The sequence below is a fragment of the Rhipicephalus microplus genome, chromosome 1 (assembly GCF_043290135.1).
Source record: "Rhipicephalus microplus isolate Deutch F79 chromosome 1, USDA_Rmic, whole genome shotgun sequence".
Taxonomy (NCBI): Eukaryota; Metazoa; Arthropoda; class Arachnida; order Ixodida; family Ixodidae; genus Rhipicephalus; species Rhipicephalus microplus.
This window is the reverse complement of record NC_134700.1, coordinates 190,854,846-190,879,016: the sequence shown is the minus strand read 5'-3', so window position 1 is coordinate 190,879,016 and position 24,171 is coordinate 190,854,846. Positions and strand designations below refer to the sequence as shown.

Below are 24,171 nucleotides of genomic sequence, written 5' to 3'. Positions count from 1 at the left end.
GAAGACGTGTAGATATATGCCTGGTACAGGTAGAATGTGGAGTCTATTCGGTCGAATCCCTATTGAAACGATCCGTATGCGATGTCCAATAATTCCGTATGTTTCCGTATGAATACATATGATCCTATATATTTTCCATATATTTCCGTAAGATTCTTACGGAAACATACGGAATTATTGGACATCGCATACGGATTGTTTCAATAGGGATGGTATAGCTTATCCAATGCAGAACTTCCAAGAGATTTAGAAAAGAATCATTTGATAGAATTCTACTGTCAAATGAACGTCTGTGGCTCAGTCTTTGTAGCCAATTTCTGTCACTCGTCGCTTCTCGAGATGATGATAAATGTTGAAGATGTACATCACAAAACCACAATATTAATAGTAGGCACGTCACAGCTAGGGGACTCCGGATAAATTTGGTACATCTGAGACGCATACCTGCATCTGAGTACACGGGTGGTCTTTACATTTCGCCTCGATCGAAATTGGGCTATCGTGGCCGGGGGAATCGAACTCGCGCCCTTGAGCCTATAACGAGGCAACGCCTGTTACGCGTTAAGTTTATACGTTTGTACCCCGGCGGGCCGCCTCTCGAGGTAACGCATGCCTTGGCATGAGGGTAACCTATCGAATAGGCTATCCAATTTACAGTGACGTGACAAACTTTTTTTGTGTGAATTCCGTCTAGTAAATTATCTCGGCTTCCTCGAAATTAGTCATGTGTCGTAGTGAAAGCGCAAACACTGAAAGAGGTCTACCACGAGGGATTCCCGTAAACAGACAGCAGCGCATGCGAGCAATTAAGAACGTGAACCTTCACATAAAAGCTCAAAACATGCAGGACGCGGGACTTGCGAAATGTATCGCGGAAAAAAGACCAACGTCCCATACAGTCACCAACCTTGATAACGGAAAAACAAGCGACCACTGAGAGCCGTCCGGTCACGAACTGTGGCGTGGCAGTTTGGTGTACACGGCGCGGACAAGTTTACGGAGCACGCGTGCAGGCTTCCGTCCCGGGAAACCCGCGGTGATGCGTGCGAGCTCTGTGACCCAACGGCGCAAACAGCGCGGCCAGCAAGACGTCCGCGCTATACGTGCCACAGGAAAAGGCCAGAGAAAAGGCCACGGGGCCAAGGTTTCCAACTACCTTGCCGCCACACCGGCTCAGAAGCTCGCTGGCAAACGAATAGCCGTTCCCCGAGCAACAAACTTCGCCCGGGCTGGCGGCGTCCCCACGACAACGACGACGACGTCGGAGTCGATGCCATGCAGGAGGACGTGCGAAACAGGGCCGACGCCCCGAGCATCCTTTGTTTGAGCCGTACTGCGCCTTCGTAAATGAAAATGAGACAAAGCGATCGCTGATAGCGTTCCCCGTGCGTGTCAAGGACAGCTTGCAAGACCTCGAGCGCGGCCGATCGAAAATAAAATACGTGTCGCAACCGCGCGGAATGTTTTCGCTGCTAATGCTTTCTTAACACCGTGTCGGGAGCGGAACTGGATGCTCCTCGGTATCAGGCTATGAACGGTTGCGCGTTCATAGCAAAAGCAACGTTCTTTGTCTTATATGGAACGGAATACGATGGACCTGCCGTATTTTCTGCGCTATAAGCTCGTGCGCGTATTCAACACAAAATATTACAAGTCGCCTCGGCTGCAAGTCCTTTTCGGTGTAGATATCGTACATCGTGCCCGATTCTTAGAAAACACGGAAGAAGGGGAATGCGTCATGGCCTCATTTCTTCGTTAGACGAACGAAATTAACTGACAATGAGACTTAAGAAAGCAAAGGGTACATCATTTGCTATCTTAAGCTGCGGTGATGATGGTATAATTAAAGAAGAATTAAAATGGACAAAAAAAACAGCCTCGCTACCGGTAGTGACCTAAAGTAAACGTCTGATAACGGGGCCGATGCTCTCAAATCCACCCTACTGAGCATTTCCGTGAGTGAGTGTTAGTTTCTGTACCATTTGTAGTGACGACAGCGACTGTAAAATGCTTTTTTTTTTTTCGCCAGCAGGCGCTACGTAGCATGTGATCTTCCAAGAGCTGGTAGCTGACAAATCAACTCTCACACTATCTAAAGGCGTCGTCAGGTCTGCCAAACGAGGCCCTCATTATGAATGAACTATAGGGAAGGGGAACCTCTTACGCAACACGTAACACTGCATGTGCATACGCTACGAAGGAAAGTTAGGTCGTCATAAGACACATGATTACCCAAACTGTCTGTCGACAATCGAATACTCGCTGTTCAGTGAGCCGCTGTGTAAGAAAAAAATACACTGGAAGCAAAGAAGAAACCATCCGCCATACCCATAGCTAAAAAGAATCTCAATACATTCAACCAGTGCCTCTTTCTTTCCTCAGCAGTCAAGTGAACATCAGTGAGGAGTGTGGCGTGAATGCCTATGGCACGTCTCTTGTTCGGCCATGCAGTCTGTGTACACAAGCGAATGACCAGATGGGTACACAGCATTCGGGCGGAAACGTGGACAGGACCCCATAATCTGCCATTGCCGCCGCCGCCGGGCTGACTCACTATATGCTACGCAGTTCCAGATGACCGGAAATGCAATTACACGGCAAACAAAAGTCGACGAGAAAAGTGGTGGCGACGATGACGCGCCGTTCACGCTTCGCTGAGTGCGACGCGATGAAGCTGGCACCCCACTGGGGAACTTCGTTTTCAGGCTTTGTTTGCTCTATCGGCGTCGAAATAGACCCAGCGGGCAAGGCTGGAAAACGGCCATACGGAACGACGTCTGCCGTTTCAACATCTTTGCAACTGTTTGCGAAGCTGAAGAGCCTTTTAGAAGTCATAAGCTGTCATTGTAACATATTCAACCTTTTCTGTGTGTGTGTGTGTGTTTTTTTGCGCTATGAATAGAATTTTATGTTCTCCTGACGAATCAATATTGTAAGTCTACTTTAGGAGTGAGAACCTGTGTTCACTCATGTTCTTCCTTCGCTCATCATCATGGTAATCCGCACGGAGGTGCAAGGCGCCACCATCATTACGCACTATCTCCAAAAATAACTACTTTCTGGTGAAAGGGCTGGCTTACCTTAAAATACACAAAGCAGATCATCCTCAGGTGAGCAAATTGGAACACATATATAAAGGTAACTTCAAAAGCAAGTTTCCCTATTGATTCAAGCCCGCTTCCTGCTTGTGTGTGCGTGAGTTTGCAACAAACTTAGAGGCTTTGAAGCAACTTCCCATACTACACTTCCGTAAGCTACACAGCAATTTCCGCAATGGCCGAAAGACATGGCTTCGAACGTCCTGCTGGGAAAATCAATCGGACAACCCAAATGCCCAACTGCACTCGCTCCGGAGGGTATACATAATGGCGAACCATTTGCGTCGCACAGCTATAGGCATGGCGGAGAAAGGTAAGAGGCTTCTCAACAGAGTCGACTCTCGGATGTTGGCCTCAACCGGTCATAAGCTCTGGAGCCGAGTTCTCTCTGTTCCTAATTTGTCGAATGCCCGCGCAATTGGCCGTGACGATGCGACGCGCTCACGTATAGGTGCGTGCGCATTGGGCTTCTTTTATTGCTTCTTCGCTTCGCCGTCTATACGATTAAGTCGAGAACCGGAAGCCTCGGTTGTTTGTTTTCCTGTAACTTTCATCGGTTATTCTCCCTTACTCGCTTTATTTTGCCTGAACAAGAGCTAGAAACCAGTACTTGTGCACGCCTCACTTGCCCGGTAACAGCGTGCGCCATCAGGACGCAAGTCTCAGGCCACTGAAGACACAGAAGCCGTGAGTTCTCAAAGAGCTGCTCAACTGCTTTAACGGTTGATGAAGTCAACGGTGTACGAGTCATTTGAAACAACGGTGTCATTATTTAAGTGTTTTGTGTAACGTTGAAAAGCTGCGCTACAACTCGGTGAGCACCGATAATACACGAACATTAGTATAGGAGCTTTCCAAACCTTTCGCAGTGTATAGTGCTTATGCATCGTGTAAGGCCTCGTGTTTTTGAGCTGGGAAGGAGACTGATGGCGAGGAAGTAGTGATTCTATCGACTAGACATCACGTATACGTGAGCTCTCCTCACTGTTTTCTTTCCTACTTTCCTCGACATTCCAGTATGGGGCGGCAAAAATGATGCCTGCTCTGGGTTACTCCGTTATCTTTCATATTTACCATTTTTGAAGCAATACTTCCAAACCCATGTACGATAAATTCTGGCTAGATCATTGTCACTAGAATAACGCGAGAAGAGAAAGGTGTTAAGTGATTGCAACGCTTTTGGCACATAACTTTCTGCAAAGGAAGAACGACGACATAAACATCGCTCCCTTTTCTGTGGTTTCCCATCTGTGTGTCTGCGGCGAGCAGTAGAACGACATTCGCCTTTAACCAGCTATTCAGCACGTTCGGATAGCTTATAGAACAACAGACCTGAGCTATAGTTGGTAAGTATTCTTTTCCAAAAGACTTGACGTGCAAACAATGAAACAATGAAGTCGAGGCACACAAACAGTAGTTGGTAGCCGGCGTTTGTAGTGTCTTAATTTTTTCTTGTGTTCGTGTTTGCACGCCTTTAGAACGTTCGGACAGTCGCCGGCCTTGAGCTAACTATAAGTACGTGTACAGTCTAGTCCTTATCCAGTCTTGGCTGTGCTTTGACCATTAAACTAACCACCGTATTCTTATACTATTAAGCCTCGTTTCAGATTTAGTCCTTGACTTCACCGAGCTGAGCAGAGCGCCGCCACTCGATTAACAATGACGCTGCGATTCTCAAAAAACCACTGCAAATTATGGCTGATGTACCGTTATCATGGCTGTACAGTTCTGCCTAGAGATGGCAATCCCACCGATTTCCTCAAGTCCAGGTATACAGCGTTGAGTGAGGGCGCGTTCTAGAATACGGGGTGAAGTTTGGTGATCAACGCTAACTTCATCAGTTGCCTCTTCACCACCTCACCTGTGACGAGGAGGCAGTGGCGTAGTCAGGGGTTGGCACACCGGACGCGTGCCCCCTCATCCTCAACCCCTGCATGAGATCACAAAGATGCCCGGCCCTTTCAAAGAAAAAAATAATTGCTTACGCCCTATACACATTGAAAGGCGACCACGTGAAGCGTTAAAAGTAGCGGTACGTGGAAGAGTGCCCCTAATATATATGGCCCAGTGATTACATACGCACCTCCATGGCGCGCTTTTGTGGTACACTCGGGGGTGGTGCAATCAATAAGGTGGCGAACCGCGTCCTTGGCTATACACGTATTCACACAGTCTATCGACTGCTGCATGCGTTCAATCACACGTATACAGGCTACACCTGTTAGGGGCGTGGACACATACATAGAAATATTTTTTTTGATGGGGGAGGGGGTACACTTCCAACAGAGATATGGTTGCCATGCCAATGCGGAGAATGTAAACACTATGCACGTTGTGTTTGCTTATTCTTGCGAGGTCGCACAAGGCACACGAACGCACTGCATTTCACGAAAAGGCACGAATGGCCTGCAGTCCGAATAGCCTGTTTATGTTTTTTTTTCGTGATGAACACAAAGTGAATGCAGCCCTAAATAGCATCGCATTAGTCTACTTTGAGGCCGAGTCTTTCGTAGGCGAACGTATTGACACTCAGCTGTTAATGTTTACGCCGGCAGGAGACTATAAAAATGAGGAACAGCAAGGACAGGAAAGGCAGGGAGGCCAACCAGAGGCCTCCGGTTTGCTACCATACAGCGGAAGAAAGGTATCAAGGAGTGTAAAGAACAAGGGAATGAAGGTATCTGTTCATTATGCTCCCATAAAACCGATCATATAAAGCAAGGCCCGTTTTAAAAGCAATAGTAACGCACCCGTGGCTTTGCAAGCGTGCAACGCGTATAGGTCCAAAGATGTTTTGCCCCGATCGAGTTCACTTAAAGTTCGAAGAACATCATTTTCGGCGATAGAATAATCACAAAGACGACTCTACGTGAGCTATCGCCCCTGTTATCATCCGCTATCGACTATATATAGCAAAGATGCGGCAGCCACTGTAGGGCCAGCTATAGGCAGTCGGAAGAATAACAAAGGTCAAAGCACTGGCAACGGTCGAATAAAAGGAATCAGCTCAAATCAGCACCTACAGTGGCCTCGAGCATCTGCAGAACTTTAGCCTGCCGTAACCTTATAGTATAGTCACAAGAAAGCATTTGGATAACACGTGATCGCCGTTGCGTAAAACGCTTCGAGCGCGCGGCGCGTTCGTGCAATGTCAAAAACCTGATTAATTACCTGCCCCCCCCCCCCCCCCCAACCTTTCAGTTTCTTATCCCTTGGACGCATTCTTCGTAACGTAAGGCCCCATCACCAGACTATGAAAATTATTGAATGGCGTAAACATTTTAAAAAATCGTATAGTAAAACCAATTGTATAGGACAGCTTAACATGGCTGGCACATTGACAAACGTCTCTCGAGGTGACAATTAAATAACGTATCTTAAACCATCAAAAATAAAACAGGCGGCTCAGATACGCGCGCACTATCGGAGCATCCTGCACGCAGTTCAAAAGCCTGGAGGTATAGCCTCGTGCTTCAAACTTCTGAGTTGCGATCATCAGCGTGTGAAGAATGGTAACTCAAAGGTATACGGCACGTAACGGGCTAATCGATGTTATAGGACCTCAAGGATGTGGCACGTGCTAAAGCACGACGTTTTCAAAGTGTCGATCATGCGATAAGAAGCCTATACTACAAAAATAAAAAGCAATCTTCAACACATCCGGCATTGCGGCCGCTATTACCAATGCACGATGATACTGAAAGGCCACGTTCGCTGCGGGCGGTATATGCGGGGAACATAGCAACGGCCGATTTGATCGACGGAAGAAAACGCACGCAAGATATTTCACTTTTCCGGTTTCTCGCGTCGACGACACGAATGTAGCTACTGTATGGGGTAAAAGCAAATCTACGAAGTGTCGTCACAAGACTATTGTTCTAAAGGATCAATCACCGTTCTTCTACATACTTCTCTATTTTGGGCGCTCTTCACAAGGTCCGCCCACCACTCAACACTGTGTGCATGCTTTCGGCGCGCGCTGCGATCACGACAGCTTAATTATGCCCGCCACAACCGTTAACAAAGACGGCGGCATCTGAAGACGACTTCCAAATTATCCGCATACGTGACACAGAGTGGTCCTTCCAGCGTCCGCTTACTGAAGATAAAAAGGCGAAAGTGCAAGGGAGAATTCGAGGAGTGAAAATAAATATAAAACAAAGAAACACAGGCACATCTACTCACACGTCAGGTAGCGGTCGCATGGGCCTGAATTCCGACACCCACAGTGTTTCGGAAGTCATTTCGCCTCGAAACCCTCTTTGTGTATTTCTACGTGTTTTTCGCGCGGCAAGCAAGCGGCACTACCACACGCGCCCAACTGTTGCCCTCACGACCACCGAGGGCAGCTGACGAGCGTACAGCTTGGGGAAAGGGAAAGCCGTGGGTGCGAGAGTGGGAATATAACGCCTGCGCGAGCAACGCCCATCCCTGATGCAGGATTTATCGTCGATATAGGACCACGGCGATGCGTGCGTGATTTAGAGCTAGCGGCTTCCCGGCTATGCCAGACACCATGCAGTATACGGCCAACCCCCAGGACAATGCTTGATTGATTGATTGATTGATTGATTGATTGATTGATTGATTGATTGATTGATTGATTGATTGATATGTGGGGTTTAACGTCCCAAGACCACTATAAGATTATGAGAGACGCCGTAGTGGAGGGCTCCGGAAATTTAGACCACCTGGGGTTCTTTAACGTGCACCCAAATCTGAGCACACGGGCCTACAACATTTCCGCCTCCATCGGAAATGCAGCTGCCGCAGCCGGGATTCGAACCTGCGCCCTGCGGGTCAGCAGCCGAGTACCATAGCCACTAGACCACCGCGGCGGGTCCCCCCAGGACAATGCCTTCGAGCCCGACGGTACACTTTGGCGCGTCGCTCGAAGAAGAGCGAAAACATTTCGGCACACACTAACCGTATACATGGGAGACTGCTACATCGCTAAATGTTTCGCTGCATAATCATTGTCCAGGTCGTGCCTCCCCGTTGACGAAAACCATAGCGCAAACTATACCCTTCGCAATCGTCTCTGGCTATAATTAGAAGAAATGTTGTAGACTGTGAAATGATCGTCAATATTCTAACAATAACGTCCCCTGCGGCACATGAATAATAACAGGTGCTTGTGTCTTTCCTCCTCCTCCTCATCGTTCAATATCACTTTCCCCGGAAAAGCGTAGTGAATCGGATTCTGGCTAGTTAACCTCCCTATCTTACGAACGCTCTCGAGCTATCTTAAAAAAAAAAAATGTGGCACACACAAGATAGACACACGCAGAAAAAAGCACAAACCAGCTCTTGTTTGTGTTTTCTTTATTCGTGCCCCCGTTGTGTGAGCGCGCTCTGAAATCTTGAGCATGAACTCATACTAACTCATCCAGCTCTACTGCAATTTGTCTCACGATATTACTGGAAAACTTCATTAATCAATTTCTACAGATTTGCACAAGGACCTCATCTCTCGACGCCACTTGAAAGTTCACGTGACGTCAGGGAAACAGATTCTCGCCTTGCACTATATTTAAACATGGCGGCCACACTGATGTAAGTAAACATAACGAATGCATCACTTTGCGCTCGATAGTTGCAACATTCCAGAGTAACTGTCGAAGTCTTGGATTCGTCTACCGGGAACGATGCGCGTGGCGTGTTTTAACCTTTTCTAGTTTACGTCGCTTATCGAGGAGCCCAAAGATGGTGATCACGATGTCGTCAACGCTAATTAACCTCCGTAGTTTTCGCATTGAAAAGCCACCGTAATTGAACTTGATTTCAACACACACACACGCACAAACACACACACACACACGCGCGCACACACACACACACACACACATACAAACGCACACACACACGCACACACACATGCACGCACACACACACAGGCGCGCACCCACTCACGTACATCGAGTACAGTAGCCCGCATGTACACACAGGCGGAAATACCGTAAATTGGTCTGTTAGTGTACGAGCAGCCCGGTTGGAGGAGCCTTGTATAGCTCGTCAGCGCCAACGTCTATAACGCCATTGAATTCCTTTTAGTGCAGGAGCCATAGTCGAGTTCAGTTCGGGCGCCTCGAGCTGCTGCAATCGCGGTTGCACTTGGCCATGGCTACACGGCACGGCAGCGCAAAGAAATAATAAAATAAACAACGCGAAGTGAGGGAAAAGAAGAATATAACGCTAGACAAAGCAAGGTCTTCTTCAAGTTTTCGCTTTTGAAAAGCAAGGTGAGGTCGTTAAACCCATCGCCTTTCCTGTTAGCTTTCCTTTACGGCTTCGTATGGACTACACGAACTGCGGCACGCTCGACCTTGTGTTACCTGTGTAGTCGCCGCTTTCCGTAAATCTTCTCTTTTTCTTTTTGGACACTTATTTAAAGGAATGGAACGAGAAGTTCTCCCCCTTCCCTCAGAGATCGTGACTCCCAATGTTCCGTTCCGCGGTACGCTGTGTAACTCTTCCGGACCGCTAGCTTCTTTCATCTTTTCATCAGATTCCGACGGGGAGCCTCGGAAAATGCACAGCCCGCCCAGGTACTTCTATTTTTTTTCTCATTCTTTGCGCTTGTTGTGGGATTATCCAACAAAGCAAAAGTGCGGTACCGGTTTTCCCGTTCCGCATATAGCTAAACGATACCGCGCTCGTCGACCGCTTCGAAGCATCTGCAAGCCGTTATCTCGGGCATCCGCAGTTATCCGGACCTCGACATTCACCCAGCGAATGACATTCGGTTCACAGTTAAGCGTAACTGGCGACGCGTTTTGACCGTTTGCTGAACTTCGTGCTCATATTTTTTTGACTGCTTTGTCACATCTCAAAGTGTCACTGTCTTCCTCAGAAATCGGCTTGTCGTCGAACATCCGTTTTAATGCCAAGTATATTTTCAAGTACAGTTCCCCGTGCCACAAACTCTACATACACTGTTCGACGAAGAGACTTAGTCTCATAGTTAAAGAAAACGGGACATTCATAAAATGTGGTGCACCCGTTGCTGTGCGCCGTTGGATTTGAGACCAGAACATAGAGAACGAATGTTTACATTCGAAAGCAAAGCTGCGACAGCTTCCGTTTTTGATTGTCTCCACAGAAATGGCGAACAGTGATATGCCGAGCGTTGGAGTTTCCACGCATCGTGAATATTATTACCATAAACCAATTAATTCAAGTGGACGGTACACTCTACGCGCAATAACAGAACATACTGCAAATAAGGAAAAGAAAGGATGGTAAAGTCAAGGAGATTAATGAAACGAATTTTCGGTTTGCTACCCGTCGCTAAGGAAAAAGGAAAGGATAAGGATAAGGAAAAAGGTATGTGCAAAGGGGAAGACGATCAGCGCTTAAGTCCTGCTTGTATAAGTGATATGCAGGGTTTATAACGTCTCGAAACCACCATATGATTATGAGAGACGCTGTATAGTGGAGGGCTCCGGAAATTCTGACCACCTGGGCTTCTTTAACGTGCACCCAAATCTGGGCACACGGGCTTACAGCATTTTTGCCTCCATCGAAAATGCAGACGCTGCATCCGGGATTCGATCACGCAACCTGCGGGTCAGCAGCCGAGTACCTTAGCCACTGGACTCCTGCTTGTATAAGTGCATGTAGGTGTTCGAATGGCATGCTCAGTGAGTAGAAGGCCCTTTGATCAGAAATCATTGGTCCTGATATAGAGTCAGTGGGTAATAAGATTCGTGGTACAAGCACGTGGTACAAACATTGTGCCGAAGCGTGCGCACGGTATAAGAGCTCTTGTCATCCGAGACGTGTGGCAAGGAAGACCCAGTCGGAGTCCTTGGATGGATGGCTTCATTAAATTTTCCGCGGCGTGAATTTATGCGTTAGCGCAAAAGAGTCAGGAATGCGTGTGGGTGGTGGTGGTAGTGGTTACAATGAAGAGGAAAAAGGCACCTAATTTCTGTCTGCCTTCAGGCGACACGGCGCAGTGCCTTATAGGGGTGGGGTGAAGGAGGGATAAAAAGGATAGAAGGAAAGTAGAAGCAGAAGAAGACAGCCAACGAGAGGAAAAAGAAGGAGATAGGAAAGTGGGGATCCGGTCGAAGCAGTCCAAGGGCGGGGTGCCACAGTGCGAGAGCTACACGGCGTCAGGAGACCGCGGAGGGCGAACCAGTCGGCGGGAGCTACGCTGAAGTCGGAGATCGCGAGGGCACAACCGTTCTCAGTTTTCGTTTACCTGACGCCCCCTATATGTACGCCCTTTCATTGCGTCGTTTCATGGTAGCGCCGGCTGACTGTCAGATGTTGCTCAGCAGGAAGTGTCAGACATTTATACTAAGCAAGAGGAAAGTTACAAAAGGAAAGCCAAGCGTTTAACTACCAAGGTAGGGATTGAAGATGGTGAGAGGGATAGAAGAGGGGGATATAATTGGCGAACGCGCTCGTCAAAACAACCGCGTCGCACCAATTATAAACAGGTATGCTATGTTTGAGAACAGCCGAAGAAACGCGGATGTAGTTGTAGCACTATAGTGTTGGCAGTCAAGTAAGGTCATACGTTACGCGTGCTATTGCGTGCTGTATACAATACTGTGTATATAGTATATGACGATAGCTCATGACTGCACAGAACTGTATGCCCAGCATTTCGAACAAGAGCTTATGGTTCCTAACACCAACCGTTCTGTTATCTTGCCTTGTATACGCGCGATAGAAATTTGTTGGATGACTGTACACATATCGGTATATGCTATCTCGGGTTTCGCAATAAATAGCGGAATAGCGAAAATAAAAGCGTTAGCTGTTGTGAGGCACCTCAACGAATGCGGTATGAACTAATTTCCCCAAAGGTTAAAGCCTATAGACAGTTTCAAGGTCACAAGCGTTGTACTTCAAAAAACTTCCGGTCAGCCCATTTACCAGCTCGTGCCGTTGAAACTGAAAGCACGTTTTCAAGTTGTTGTTTTTTTCAAGGAAAAGGAAAGCCTCTTATTAGATTTTCACATAAAAGAACGCGCGTTAAGTTCAAAGAAATTTCTTAGAATTTTTTTGTAGCTTAAAAGGGAAGAAAAGTGTAGAAAATGAACGGGCTATTTCCTAAAGCTCTTCTTGCCCACCGATGCTATTAAAGCACATCGGTTGACGAAACCGGATGTCATCAAGAGCGTGTGTTTGTAAACAGTGAAATGTATGCGCGGATGTGAAAGTTCGCCGCGGCTCATTAATCAGTTCCTATGAATAAGTCATCTATATGAGGAAGGGACATACAATATCGTATGCCTGTAATATACGTATACCGCACGTAGAGTTTCGAGTTTAGTGTTTCATCTGCCCACACTGTGTGCGATTATATAATACAGTTCTTAATATATTTACTTATCTGTTATGTCGCGCGGTATGGGTATGTGCCTATAGAAGAAACCGTCGCCTCCTTATAAGCCCGACTACACGTGAGAACGCGAGATGGGAGGCGCGCTGCTGGAGCTTTCCCCGTGGGAACGCCAGGGAGTCCACGGACTTCCGTTGTTGCCTTTCGCGGGGCGCATGGCTCTTCTTCGCATCGTGTATGCACATAGCGTTGACGAAACGCCCCTGCATCAGTGGCCGCGATCCACAACAAGCTTCAGCATCGGTTGACGACGGGAACGTGCAGTGTGAAAAGTACATCATTTCCGGCTCCTATTAATTAATTAGTTATTATTTTATTTACAAGTCGGGGGAGTTAATTGTAGGCAGTATGTCACGACTCTTTACGGGGCGCTTCATTTACGCGGAAGGTTGACTTTCGTAAAGCCCCGTATATAGAAAGGCAAATCTGAGTTAATTAAACGTTCCTCTGAATACATGTATAGGTGCTCTTGCTCCTTCCTCAGGCTTCGTCTGCCGCCGTATCTGCGGTGATTTGCTGTTAACCCGAAGGTCGTGGGTTCTATCACCGCCGCGGTGGTGGCATTTTCATGGCGGAGAAATAACAGAGGTCCATGTACTGTACAATGTCTGTGCACAATAAAGAGCACCAGGTGGTCGAAATTTTCGGAGCCCTCCACTGCGGCGTCTCTCATAATCACATCGTGTTTTTTTTTTTCGAGTAAAAACCCCATATATTATTAATATTTTTCGTGCTTTGCTAGAGTTTATTCTTCGATTAGTTCCTTTGTGGTCTTCAAACTGATTCACAAATCTGAGCGCGTCTATCTATGCACTTCGCGCATGTCAGGAATCACACATGTTACGTGGAACCCATAACTGGTTTTCCTTAATCTCTCATAACCACTGTTTACTCATACGCTGCCCAACGACGTGCGATATGCGTATATGCCGAGAACGGCGCAACTTCGTACGTATTTAGGAAGCCCACGAGTTGTACATTTCTTAGCTATATAATGTGGCCCGTTCGCTCGATTCAACGATTACCGCGTATCTGAGTAAAATCAATACCGGCTATATGCGCGGGATGGAAGTCGTCACGCGAACCAAATGCGCCCATTTTCATCTGTGCATATCCTTATACCCAAAACAAAGGAATCATAGGCGCGTCGTATGGATTACTGCGCGTTGTGTTACGACGTGACATTTGGCGCAGCGAACGCTCGTCTGTGGCTCTACGCAATTAGTTAACCGAGAATTCGACTTTCTGACTTTGCTTATCACTTATTCTGGAACATAAAAAATTCCCTAGATTCGTTTGATGAAACAGTTGCCTATTTTAATGACCGAGTACGCGTTTTTTTGTTGTTGTTGTCGTTGTTGCTGTCGCTCCATGCATGACGAAGCCGCCCCCTTTGGCGTGCTTGATTACCTATACTACATTTCGGCACAACCAGCTTTTACCGTCTGTCCTGAAGCATATGGAAGGGCGAATCATTTAATATAAAGTGTACGTTCTTCAGGCTCTACAAACAAACAAGATCAGCTTCGTGCGTTCCACGGCCTAATGGAGCACGGAACGAGCTTCTGTGCGCGCACTGAATCGCCGCGCACGCGAGAATTCCGAAACGGGACATGCAGCTTCGGCTGGATGTCCGCAGTACACAGAAGCATTGTCTCCGAGCACGCGACCCTGCCTAGGGTCCACACAGCCTGACCGAAAGACCGCGCTGCCACTTATCCACGCGCCCGCGGTGGGTTCTAGCCAGCTACAGATGCTCAAAAGATAAAAGAAAATAGAACCATTCGCTGCCAAGGTCAGCCTGAAGCTCCCTGAGTGTAGAGAGCGGTCGAGAAACGCAATAAAGCATCTTTTGTCTTGCGTAATCGCTTCCTCGAGTTCGCGCTGTCACGGTCTGCTGCTTCGGCACTGCGATCTGACGGCGTAACTCGGCCCAACTCGCGCGCCGAGACAAAAAGAAAAAAAGAAAACTGAGCAAAATTAACGCGCAAGCGTTTTCGCGCGTCCTGTTTACTGAAAAACACCTCAACGCAATATATAGGGCACGCGCGCCATTCTTGTGCTGGCGCCAGCATTAAGTGACAGATGCATGTAGTGCTAAGGAAATGGGGAGGGGGGGGGGGGGGGGTCTGTACAGCTTTGAGCGTTGAAGCTTATACAGAGTCGTTAAAAAAATTTGTTTTGCGTGTTGTCCTAATTCATTTTACGTTCTTACATCATTGCAACTTTTCAGTTCATAAAACGCCTGCTATGTTTTAAGCGTGCTGTCCGTATATGTATGAGCCAGGCTATTTCGGAAACGTCGTTTGACAGTGGCGCCTTTTATAGCTTCATTTTGATTTGATTTGATATGTGGGCTTTAACGTCCCAAAACTATTACGAGAGACGCCGTAGTGGAAGACTCTGGAAATTTCGACCACCTGGGGTTATTTAACGCACGCCCAAATCTGAGCACACGGGCCTACAGCATTTTGTCCTCCATCGAAAATGTATAGCTTCATTTTAATATTTGATGCTATTGTATTGTTTTGTGGTTGTTTTTCATATTTGTGATTTTGGTATTTTTGGCTCGCCAATGCTAGTCACCAAATTGACAGTTTTTTTTTTCACGAAATGAATACTGAAGAGGAAATAAACGCAGTATGCTCTCAAAAGAATGCATCATTTCGCTTTCCTTTTGCTTTTTTTTTTTGCAATTCGTATTACGTTATAGACACTACCATACGCACACGTATAGTATATTGTAATCGGTGCTAAAATGTGTGCATAATTGTAGCGAATGCTTAAGCACTGTCACAACGGAAAGCTAGTAGAGTTTGCATAGAATAACATATTTGAATCCACACTTTGAATGACGCCTTGGTACAGAGACCCAAGCATCACAAGCGCCAATATAAGGAAGCATACATATACATCCTTACGTACCGGTATAGTAGAACAATTATATTAATCGCAGTTTTTCCTCTCAAGCACGCCCACTATGCCCAATAAAACACTTCCAACCACGAACAATAGACGGAGTGACGTCAGTCGACGCAAACAAAGCAAATAAGCAGATACGCTCGAGACGGAACACTCGGAAGCTGCGCGCGCCGCTCCGAAGTCCAGCAGAACTCCTCGTCGCCACTTACGTGCAACAGCCCCGCCCACGTCTCCTACCATAGAAATTGCGGCCCATTACACAACGGCATTCGCAGCCCACGTGGAGTAAGTGCATGGTTGCTGCTGGCGACCACGGACTGCGCCAGGCACCAACGTCAATCCAGCGTGACATCCGGCCTCCCCGAGCGGCTGTCAGCGGGGGCCCGTCAGAGGCAAGAACCTTCCTCGCAAAAGCACTGTCAACCCATGCGAGCTGTTCTTAAGACAGTATACACGACGAGCGCCTCGGTGCGCCGCGCATAGCTGTCTCCATTGAGAAAGTGGGGGCAGCTTGCGCTTGAAGCTTCTATATTCGCGCGACTGATGTAAGAGGGATTGTAGGAAGACAGAAATAAAGGGTTGTACTGTGCATTATTGAAGGAAGGAAAGAGGGACAAGAACACGAGAGAAGGCAGGGAAGTTAACTACTGCACATGCCCGGCTTGCTACCCTACGCAGGGGGAATGGGAAGGGAAAGATGAGAGAGAAAAGAGAAAGAGACCAAACAATTTTCAATGGCCTCACGCGTATACAGTGCTGGCACTACACAAAAGTTAAAGGCGTTCACATATGTCCGAAGTCCTCGAAAAGCGCAAGAGGACCCGGAAAAACGTAGTATTTGAGGCGGTAGAGGAAGACGGCCAGGATGCTTATAAGAGGCCTGAAACTGAAAAGCACGGTATACGAATGCGAGCAAACAGCTAAGAAACGAAACAGAGCTATATATAGGGAAAGAATGAAAACCAACTGAAGGTTGCTCGAGTTCCCGCAACAGGAGGAGGATGGGGAGTAGGGGGCAGGGTACTACGACTGTTCCCTAAATAGCTACTTCCTTTTTCGTTCACAACTTCCCTTGTTCTTACCGCTGAGGCACTACGTGTTCGCTCCTCCCAAATAAATTACCGCCAAAAGGGTGCATACATAAACCGAATCTGACGTCAGTTGATACTCGTCCGGGGAAGCATAGCCATCAACATTTTGCGAGAGGTGTTCAACCAGACTTCATCTATGTTCGTGCGTGCCTTTGTATGTGTGCGTGTATAATACCTATGCTCGTCCGCTTTTAGTTCTGGCCTTTCAAATCGCTTTGGGGCTCCTCTGGCAGTCATAGAATGGAGATTTCCTTATTTCTACGCCGATTGAGATCGGTCGACCTTTGTTTCTCAGGTCCACGTCAATCACACACGAGGCTCACGCGAGTCCGTGGTATTTCGCCGAGTACAGCCGTGACACCCACGTGTCAATCGATCCCGCACGCGAAGCACCGCCTCCACACTTGCACGAAAGCACACAGAAGAGATGACTTTGTTTCACTTTTACGCGACTTCAATTTTAACATTGTGTCGCAGTTCCACGTGAGCGCGCGTTCCAAAGGTCATCGGCGTCGTATAGCACCTCTTTTTGTGCAACGATGTTCATCGCTTCACCGGCAAACAATGAATGTGCGAGAAGCTGTACCGATACCGTGGAATATGTAGGCCCTATAGCATCAAATATCTTTTATTTGATCGGAATGTAAGGGCGAATCAACTATTTTATAGTTGTCATATTAATAAAAACGCATTTCGACGTCGTGGGTGCATGAGCAACATAGTAAGACACCGCAAACGGTAAAGGTGATTCTCCATTGCACTTTGGTTTTCATTTATTGTTCCAGAAAGATGATTTGTTGACCGCCTCGGTGGAGCAGTGGTTAAGGTGCTCGGCTGTTGACTCGAAGGTCACGGGTTCGACTCCGGCCGCAGCGGTCTCATTTCGATGAATGCGATATGGTTGAGGCCCGAGTACTGTGCGATGTCAGTGCGGCACGTTTAGGGAACATCAGATGGTCATAATTTCCCGAGCTCCCCACTACGACGTCTGGTTTCGGGGCGCGAAATCCCAGATATTGTTATTTAAGTTGTTCATACCAAGAGCGGTTCATGTAACTCAAAATGTAAGGAAATAGCGTTCATGATATCAACTAATTCTGCGACACAACATACGCACGTACGACCTTATTATCAGTGTTCAATTATACCAATGGCCAGCGCAGTTCTGCGCCGACTCATAATTCAGATAGCACCGTGACGAGGCGTAAATAAACGTAACGATGCAAGCAGGCTGGAATCGCAGACGACTAACACGCAAGCTGAAATGTAGTATCTCTGCTGCAGTGTGCTTCACGTGGCAAAAGAGTCTCCCTTAGACGGCGATAAGGGATGCTAACGCATCCCGTGGAGCCGAGTGATAAGCGCCCCAGACGGCGCTATAGAAACGAGAGCAGCCTGCATGAGATAACAAGACGACCCAGGGACCCAGTCTTTTCCATCAGTATCCGATTTCCCTGAGTTATACGAGGAGTGAAGAGTGTACGGAATCACCCCATGGTCTTAAGCTCTTAACTTTCATTCCGTTTATGTCGGCCAACTTCTTGGGCATTGCTACACGAAGCATGGTCGCCAAGAACTTAGGCGGAGAGATTGCGCATGCTTTCCTATTTGTAATACGTATACGCAGGCAATAAGGTATGTGAACGAGAGAGTCGATACAAGCTTTCCTTGCCAAGTGCGAGGCATCGCGCGCACTCGGCTCGGAAACTCACCTCAAGATCGCACCTGCCGTCCAACGGGGTTACTGTCGCCGACTCCCGGGACAAGCGATACAACCACGCACACTCGAGCACGTAGCACGTCGGCCCGTATACTTAGAAATGACGGGAAAACAAAGAGGAAGCTCGTCCTTTCGCCGTCTTTGCTTTTCACAACCGACCAGAAGCAGCGGACAAAGAAAAACTCAAGGGCACACACACACACACTTTTTTTTTTTTTTGGTCTTTCCTCGGCCACGACGTTGTCGCTTGTTCGCTCCAAGGATGGGTCTCTTCGCTAGAAGAGCTGAGGGTGATGCTTGTTGTACCGCCGACCGCAGAAGCAAGCAGTGGGCGGAGTCAATGGCGCTAACGAGAGAAGTGTAACCGTGCGAAGGACAACTGTTTGCAACACAGGTGAGAAGCGATGAGGCGGGACAACAACGAAACACGAACTAAACTGGAAGTTGACGCTCCTATTCTCGACAACGTTTGCTAGAGGTCGATGCGTGCGCCAAACTTGCCGCCGCGTTCTTGTACTTGTGCGCGAGCGCCGGGTCCTGAGAACCGAGTGGCCGTCGTCGGGCGGGCGCTCGTGGCAGCAGCGTCAGAGGCGCTCTTGGCGGAGGTGCGCGCACCTTCTCTCCGCCGAACGCTTCGGGAGAGGGCTGCCGTTGCAGAGGCCGCGGAAAAGAAAGAAGAGCATCGCTCCTCCTCTTCCTCCAGAGAAGTGGGCGCTGCTTCAACGCGGGCTTCTTCCTCGAACCACCTACCCGCGACAGCGTAGTTGGGGACACGTTATTGAAATCGCAACCTGAGCTAATACACATTCGTTTTGTTCGTCTTGGGAAGCGGTTAAATAAGCAGGAACCAAGAAGAGAGTATATGTCGGACAGGCGCAAATAATCCAGTATTAAGGCATAATAGGAGTAGCGGTGCTGGTAATAGCTATGCTGCGGTGTAAAATAGCAGCTGCTGCAAAATGAACTCAAATAACGGGTCGGGACTTTCGACGCGATGTCGAGGGAGTCTGCTTCACGGATTAAGAGTTCGGGGTGTGCCTATCTCGCCAGTGTTTCATCCCAGTGCGGCCAGGAACCTACGGAGATACGTCAGTTCATGTAATACCAATCAAAGAACCAAGCGCCGAGCTGGATAACTGGCACAGGGTATGGCAGCCAGCCCTTGGCTATGGTTTCGTTTATGTGATCCACTGCTACTGATGGCAAGCAGAAATTCCCCCTCTGGTTCTAATATGAATTTGAACTGCGCTTCTGAATGAGAAGGAAAAGGAAAAAGGGCCGACTTAACTACAACAAAACTTTGAAGGTATGGCCTTATTCTTAAGGGGAAACAAACAGGTGTTCTTTTATTTAACGGTGTGCCTCTGACAGTGTGTACCGATCTACCGACATCGTGTCGCAAAAAACGAAAAGCCGACTGCAAATTTTCGCGGATATGTTCGAACAGAAATGAACACTCACAAGGTGTGCGCGCATCTCAGATGTAATCGCGAATTGTCAAAGCCGAGGCTGCGACGCGATGCTCGACAGAGAAGCGAGGATACAAGAAAAGTAACTAATAAAGGAAGAAAAAAAAACGTGTATGCTTCCATAAACAGAGGGGACGACTGCCGTCAACAAAGGCGTTTCCCTCAGCGGCAACGCGGCCGGCATACAATAGTCGAAGCGGGCGTGGCGACAGCACCCTTGCATCCGGAGACGCAGCATCCGCCAACACGCGCTCGCCGGCGGACCCTGCGGAGTACCTGCGCACTCCAGCCGACAGCCAGGGAGCTACAGGGCGTGCGGCGAAGACGAAGAGGAGGGAGGAGAGATAGCCGACACGCTGCTGGTTCCGGCATCACGCGCAACCTGTCCGCGGCACTGAGAACCTTTTTTTTTATTCTTTTTTTCCACAGTGAATGCGAGAGAAGAGCGCGCGGGAAGGACGGCACACATATCAACGACGGCGCGTCTACCCCCGGCTGCAGATGCCCCCAGCATTCCGCGGGATCTTATTTGTGGGTTTTCGCGTGGCCCCCTTTGTAAGGACGTGCGCCTACGAAGCGTATTACGTGGTACGTCGTGCGCGTAAAATTCAATTCGCCGCTGCATAAACATACCGGGACAGACGGGTCCCGCATAAAAAAAACGGAGTGCAGGACAAAAGAGAACTTTAAATTATGCCACCGTATATTTCATCCACTCCTCCTCGACATGTACAGCTCGACTGCTACAAAGCTATGCCTAAGTTAGCAAAGATGTCCTGTAGCTTCCAACTCTTGTTTTTGCCCGCGTGCATTGAATTCTGGCGGATTCATGGTGGAGTTGGAACGTCATGAACGCTGTAGTTGAAACGAGTGACATATAGAACGACGTCTGCGCCGTGCCATCTGGAACGTAAAGAGTGAGACATCAAAGTTGGGCGTGAGACATCACCGCATGTCGGAGTGAGAAGTGGAGAGACTGCCTTGTTATCATCAGAATCAGTAGACTATACAACAGCTAGACACAAGAGGCGCAAATGAACACCGGAGAGAGCGCTGCGTTACCGCATACTCGTCCCGTGTTGCGTTGTTTACGATGGACTTTATACGATGTATCAAGCAACCCCTATGAACAACACTCTGTTTACATCTTCATCACTTACCGGTTGAGCTTTTCGCGACATCTTTTGCATAGCTGTACTGAATGCTCATGTCTTGAAAAGCTCAAGACAGTGCCTGTCATATAGAATGTTGCTATACGCACCACCTCGGTTTTCGCGCCTGCTCTGACAGTCCGGGTACATTCAGATAGTTTGTGATTATTGTTATATATTTAATCTGAGAGAAAAACAAACATATGCGTTGACTTTGCTCAGACTGCCTGTTCTCTCCGATCTATCGTGCTGTAAGTTTTCGTTCGTTTTTGCAGATAGTCGTTTGTTCCTCCAGTGTTTGTGAGGGGCTACAACTTGACCGAGGCTTCGTTACTTCTCACAGTAAACTTTACAGCGTGTACTACGGCTCTGCATTTCGCTAATTCTTGGCCCACAGGCACATTATATCTAAAACAATATCCACTATTCTTGATTATTTTCACGTTAAGTTATTTTCGAGGAAAGTAACTGCCACTCTCGTCTTCGTACCTAGTCTGAATCACGCATCATCCAAGGTCACCTCATGACGTCATCGACCTCCATCCCTGACCGAGAAGGACACGAGAGGACCTCAGCGTATCCTGCAATTGATCACGGTCGTGTAAATGTCGCTCACGTGACACGGGACCGCCATATCGCCGGCTGTTTTTTTTCTCGAAAGGGACATCACCACTGTACGCGGCTGTTGAAGTCCAAAAGGGCTTCATTGACGGCTTACTCTCTGAAAAGGCTTGACCTCCGGCGACGGGCCTAACAAAGGCACACTTGTGGCGTCGCATAGAAAGACGAGGACGTCCCGTGAATTTCGCAACGCGTCTCTCGTGCGAGATCGCCCTTGCGAGCTTTAATCAGCTGCCTCGCCGTGCCCCTGCGCACGCGACAACAGGATGCTGCCCTCCCAAAAAGGAACGCACGCAGCTGGTTTGTCTCGGCGGCCCTCAGCAGACAGTTCTCTCTTTCTTTTTTCGCGCACACAGCGACCAGTGAGCGCGATTACGGCCGCCCGTCCGGTCTCTTTCCCTCGCGCTCTCTCTGGTGCATATGCGCTTTCACACTTCATAACCACGAGTGCAACAGGGATGACGTCTCGCGCGACTATGTTGCACGAACGTCTCAGTCATACGAGCTTCCATCTTATAGCGGCGTCCCTGCGCTAAGCATCCATCACGCAACCGGTCGTATACAGCGAGGACTCCATGTCGCACACTCGGCGCTCGGTCAAAAACGTCAGTGGTCGGTCAAAAAGAACAAGAACATAAGAGATCAAGAATATAAAAAGGGGTTATGTTGGAAGTGTAAGCAATCGCAATGGAGATTTGGTCAGGGTGTCTTCAGTTTCTCGACGCCAAGTTGAAGTGAAATGATTTTCTGTTCCTGCCTTTTATTTTGAGGCAACTAACCACGTGCTCAATGATGTCACTGAAGCAAATGGCTGAGCTGTATGAAGCGCACCGAAAAGGATCCGTGCGTTTGTACTTTCCTTTACTCTACAGAGTGCCTTATCCTTCACTGAAATTTGAGTTACCGCGTTATTATGTTGCGTGTTACGTGTATTGGAAACCACGGCGCAAGAATTGCGAGAAGCACGACAACACAATATTGGCCGTTCTTTTCTGCGACATGCTTCAAAGTGCCGAAGATGACCAATTATAGAGAGGGACGAACGAGTTGAAGCAATTAAGATGAAGTTAAACAGATCGCAGCATACTGTTTGCTGTCATACACGTCGAGGAAACAAGGAAAACGGACGATAACTAATAAAGGAAGCTAAATAGATAAAATAAAAAAGTCAAGAACTCAAATAAAGACGAAAACTGAAATATGCTTGAACAAGTTGGTAATCACCGTTAACTGTCCAGGCCGGAAAGAAAGAATAACACTGTCTGTGCAGAGCCCACGGCAAATGAAGACAGCATTCGACTGACATGAAAAACTACCGAGTCTGCTTCCCAGGATCATTAGGTGTATGATCGCACGAGTGAAATATGGAAACCGCGACCCGCCAGCAGCACATCTACATCCTTTTCCGAGTGTAATATAATGTAACGATGAATCAGAAGTAGCTTTAAAACGACGTATCTGGCGGGGAATATGAGAATCACTCTAAGAGACAGGTCGTTCGGTTTACGAAGCGTAATCACAGAGCATCGCCTCCGCCTCAGAACCATTAGAGGCGGGAGAAATAAAAAAAAAAGAGAGAAAAGCTACCACACCTCCACTCATAAGTTCGCAATCTGCGCACCACCCTACCGTTAAGGAAACGCATCGTTCTCTAACTCGCTCAAAATTTGTTGTAAACGCTTTTTTGCGAGACCAATTTGCATATATAACACCCCGCTCGCCTACAACGTCCATTTTTCCTTCTTTCGCCCTCTTTTCAATGTGCAGTGGCGAAGCTGACCTATCCAGAACAGAAGCTGCATTATACCCATGCACGGAAGCACCAACTCAGGTGCAAAGCAATCTCTTTTACGTGGAAATTTAAGATAGTTGCCAAGGCCAGCTTTGATGTAACGCAGATAGTTGCTTTCTTGTAGGGCAGTGCGCAGTTTTACGCCTTCTTTCTCCTCTTTTCCCTTTCGCCCTATTTGTTATGTTTTCATCGAATAAAGAGCTGTTCAAAGGCGCTCGTGTGTGTCCTATCTGTGCCTCGGTGTTTTGTCGTGTCCAATACTAGCGCGTCGCGAGTGTGAACCATGTACAACCAACTAGCCGATACGCTTGCCCTTCCAACCCTGACTCGCTTGCTGGATTCCGTGCCGACCGGTTGTGCCCTCGCGATCTCCGGCGTCAGCGTAGCTCTGGCCGACTGGGTTCGCCCTACCTCACCTCCTGACGCCGACGACCTTCGAGGACAGTGTAGCTCTGACCGACTGGACTTGCTCTACGCCATCTATTGACGCCGACAAGAGCTCTCGCAAGTGGTGCCCCGTCCTCGGACTCCTGTGACCGTGTTCCCATCTTTCCTATCTCTCCTATCCCCTCGATTTGTCGTCGCTCTCTCTTTCTTACCACCTCACGCCTCTCTCTCTCTCTCTCTCTCTCTCTCTCTCTCTCTCTCTCTCTCTCTCTCTCTACACCTTTATTCCTATCCTTTTAATCCCTCCTCACCTCCATCCCTTGTGAGTTACTGTTGAGGTGTCGCTCGCTGAAGCAGACAGTTACGGGGCTCACTTTTCTCTTCCTTTCTCTCTTAAGAACCACTTCGTAGTTCCAACCTCTCCGCCTGAACGCCTTCGAGCGTGAAGAGCGTCACGTGGCGCAGACTCCTGACGCATTTGAATACCCGCGCTAGCGCGATCACGAGCGCGCGTGCCTTGCCAATTAAAGTGCGTGAGTCCGCGCCAGCAGTCACAACG

The 24,171-nt window shown here is 48.1% G+C and overlaps 1 protein-coding gene across 4 annotated transcripts in view; it reads right to left on the bottom strand.

Annotated features, from left to right (window-relative positions):
* The window catches only part of nemy (cytochrome b561 family member no extended memory), a 165,214-nt gene that overhangs the window by 36,378 nt on the left and 104,665 nt on the right, over nt 1-24,171 (bottom strand). Inside the window, exon 1 of one of the 4 annotated variants that reach the window (XM_037429781.2) lies at nt 7,284-7,399. The exons of 2 other annotated variants lie outside the window; for them this stretch is intronic. In XM_037429781.2, the coding sequence (XP_037285678.1) occupies nt 7,284-7,342 (59 nt within the window). In that variant the 5' untranslated portion in view covers nt 7,343-7,399. Of the gene's footprint in view, nt 1-7,283; nt 7,400-24,171 lie in introns of those variants that run through there. One more of the 4 variants, XM_037429782.2, reaches the window with a different exon arrangement.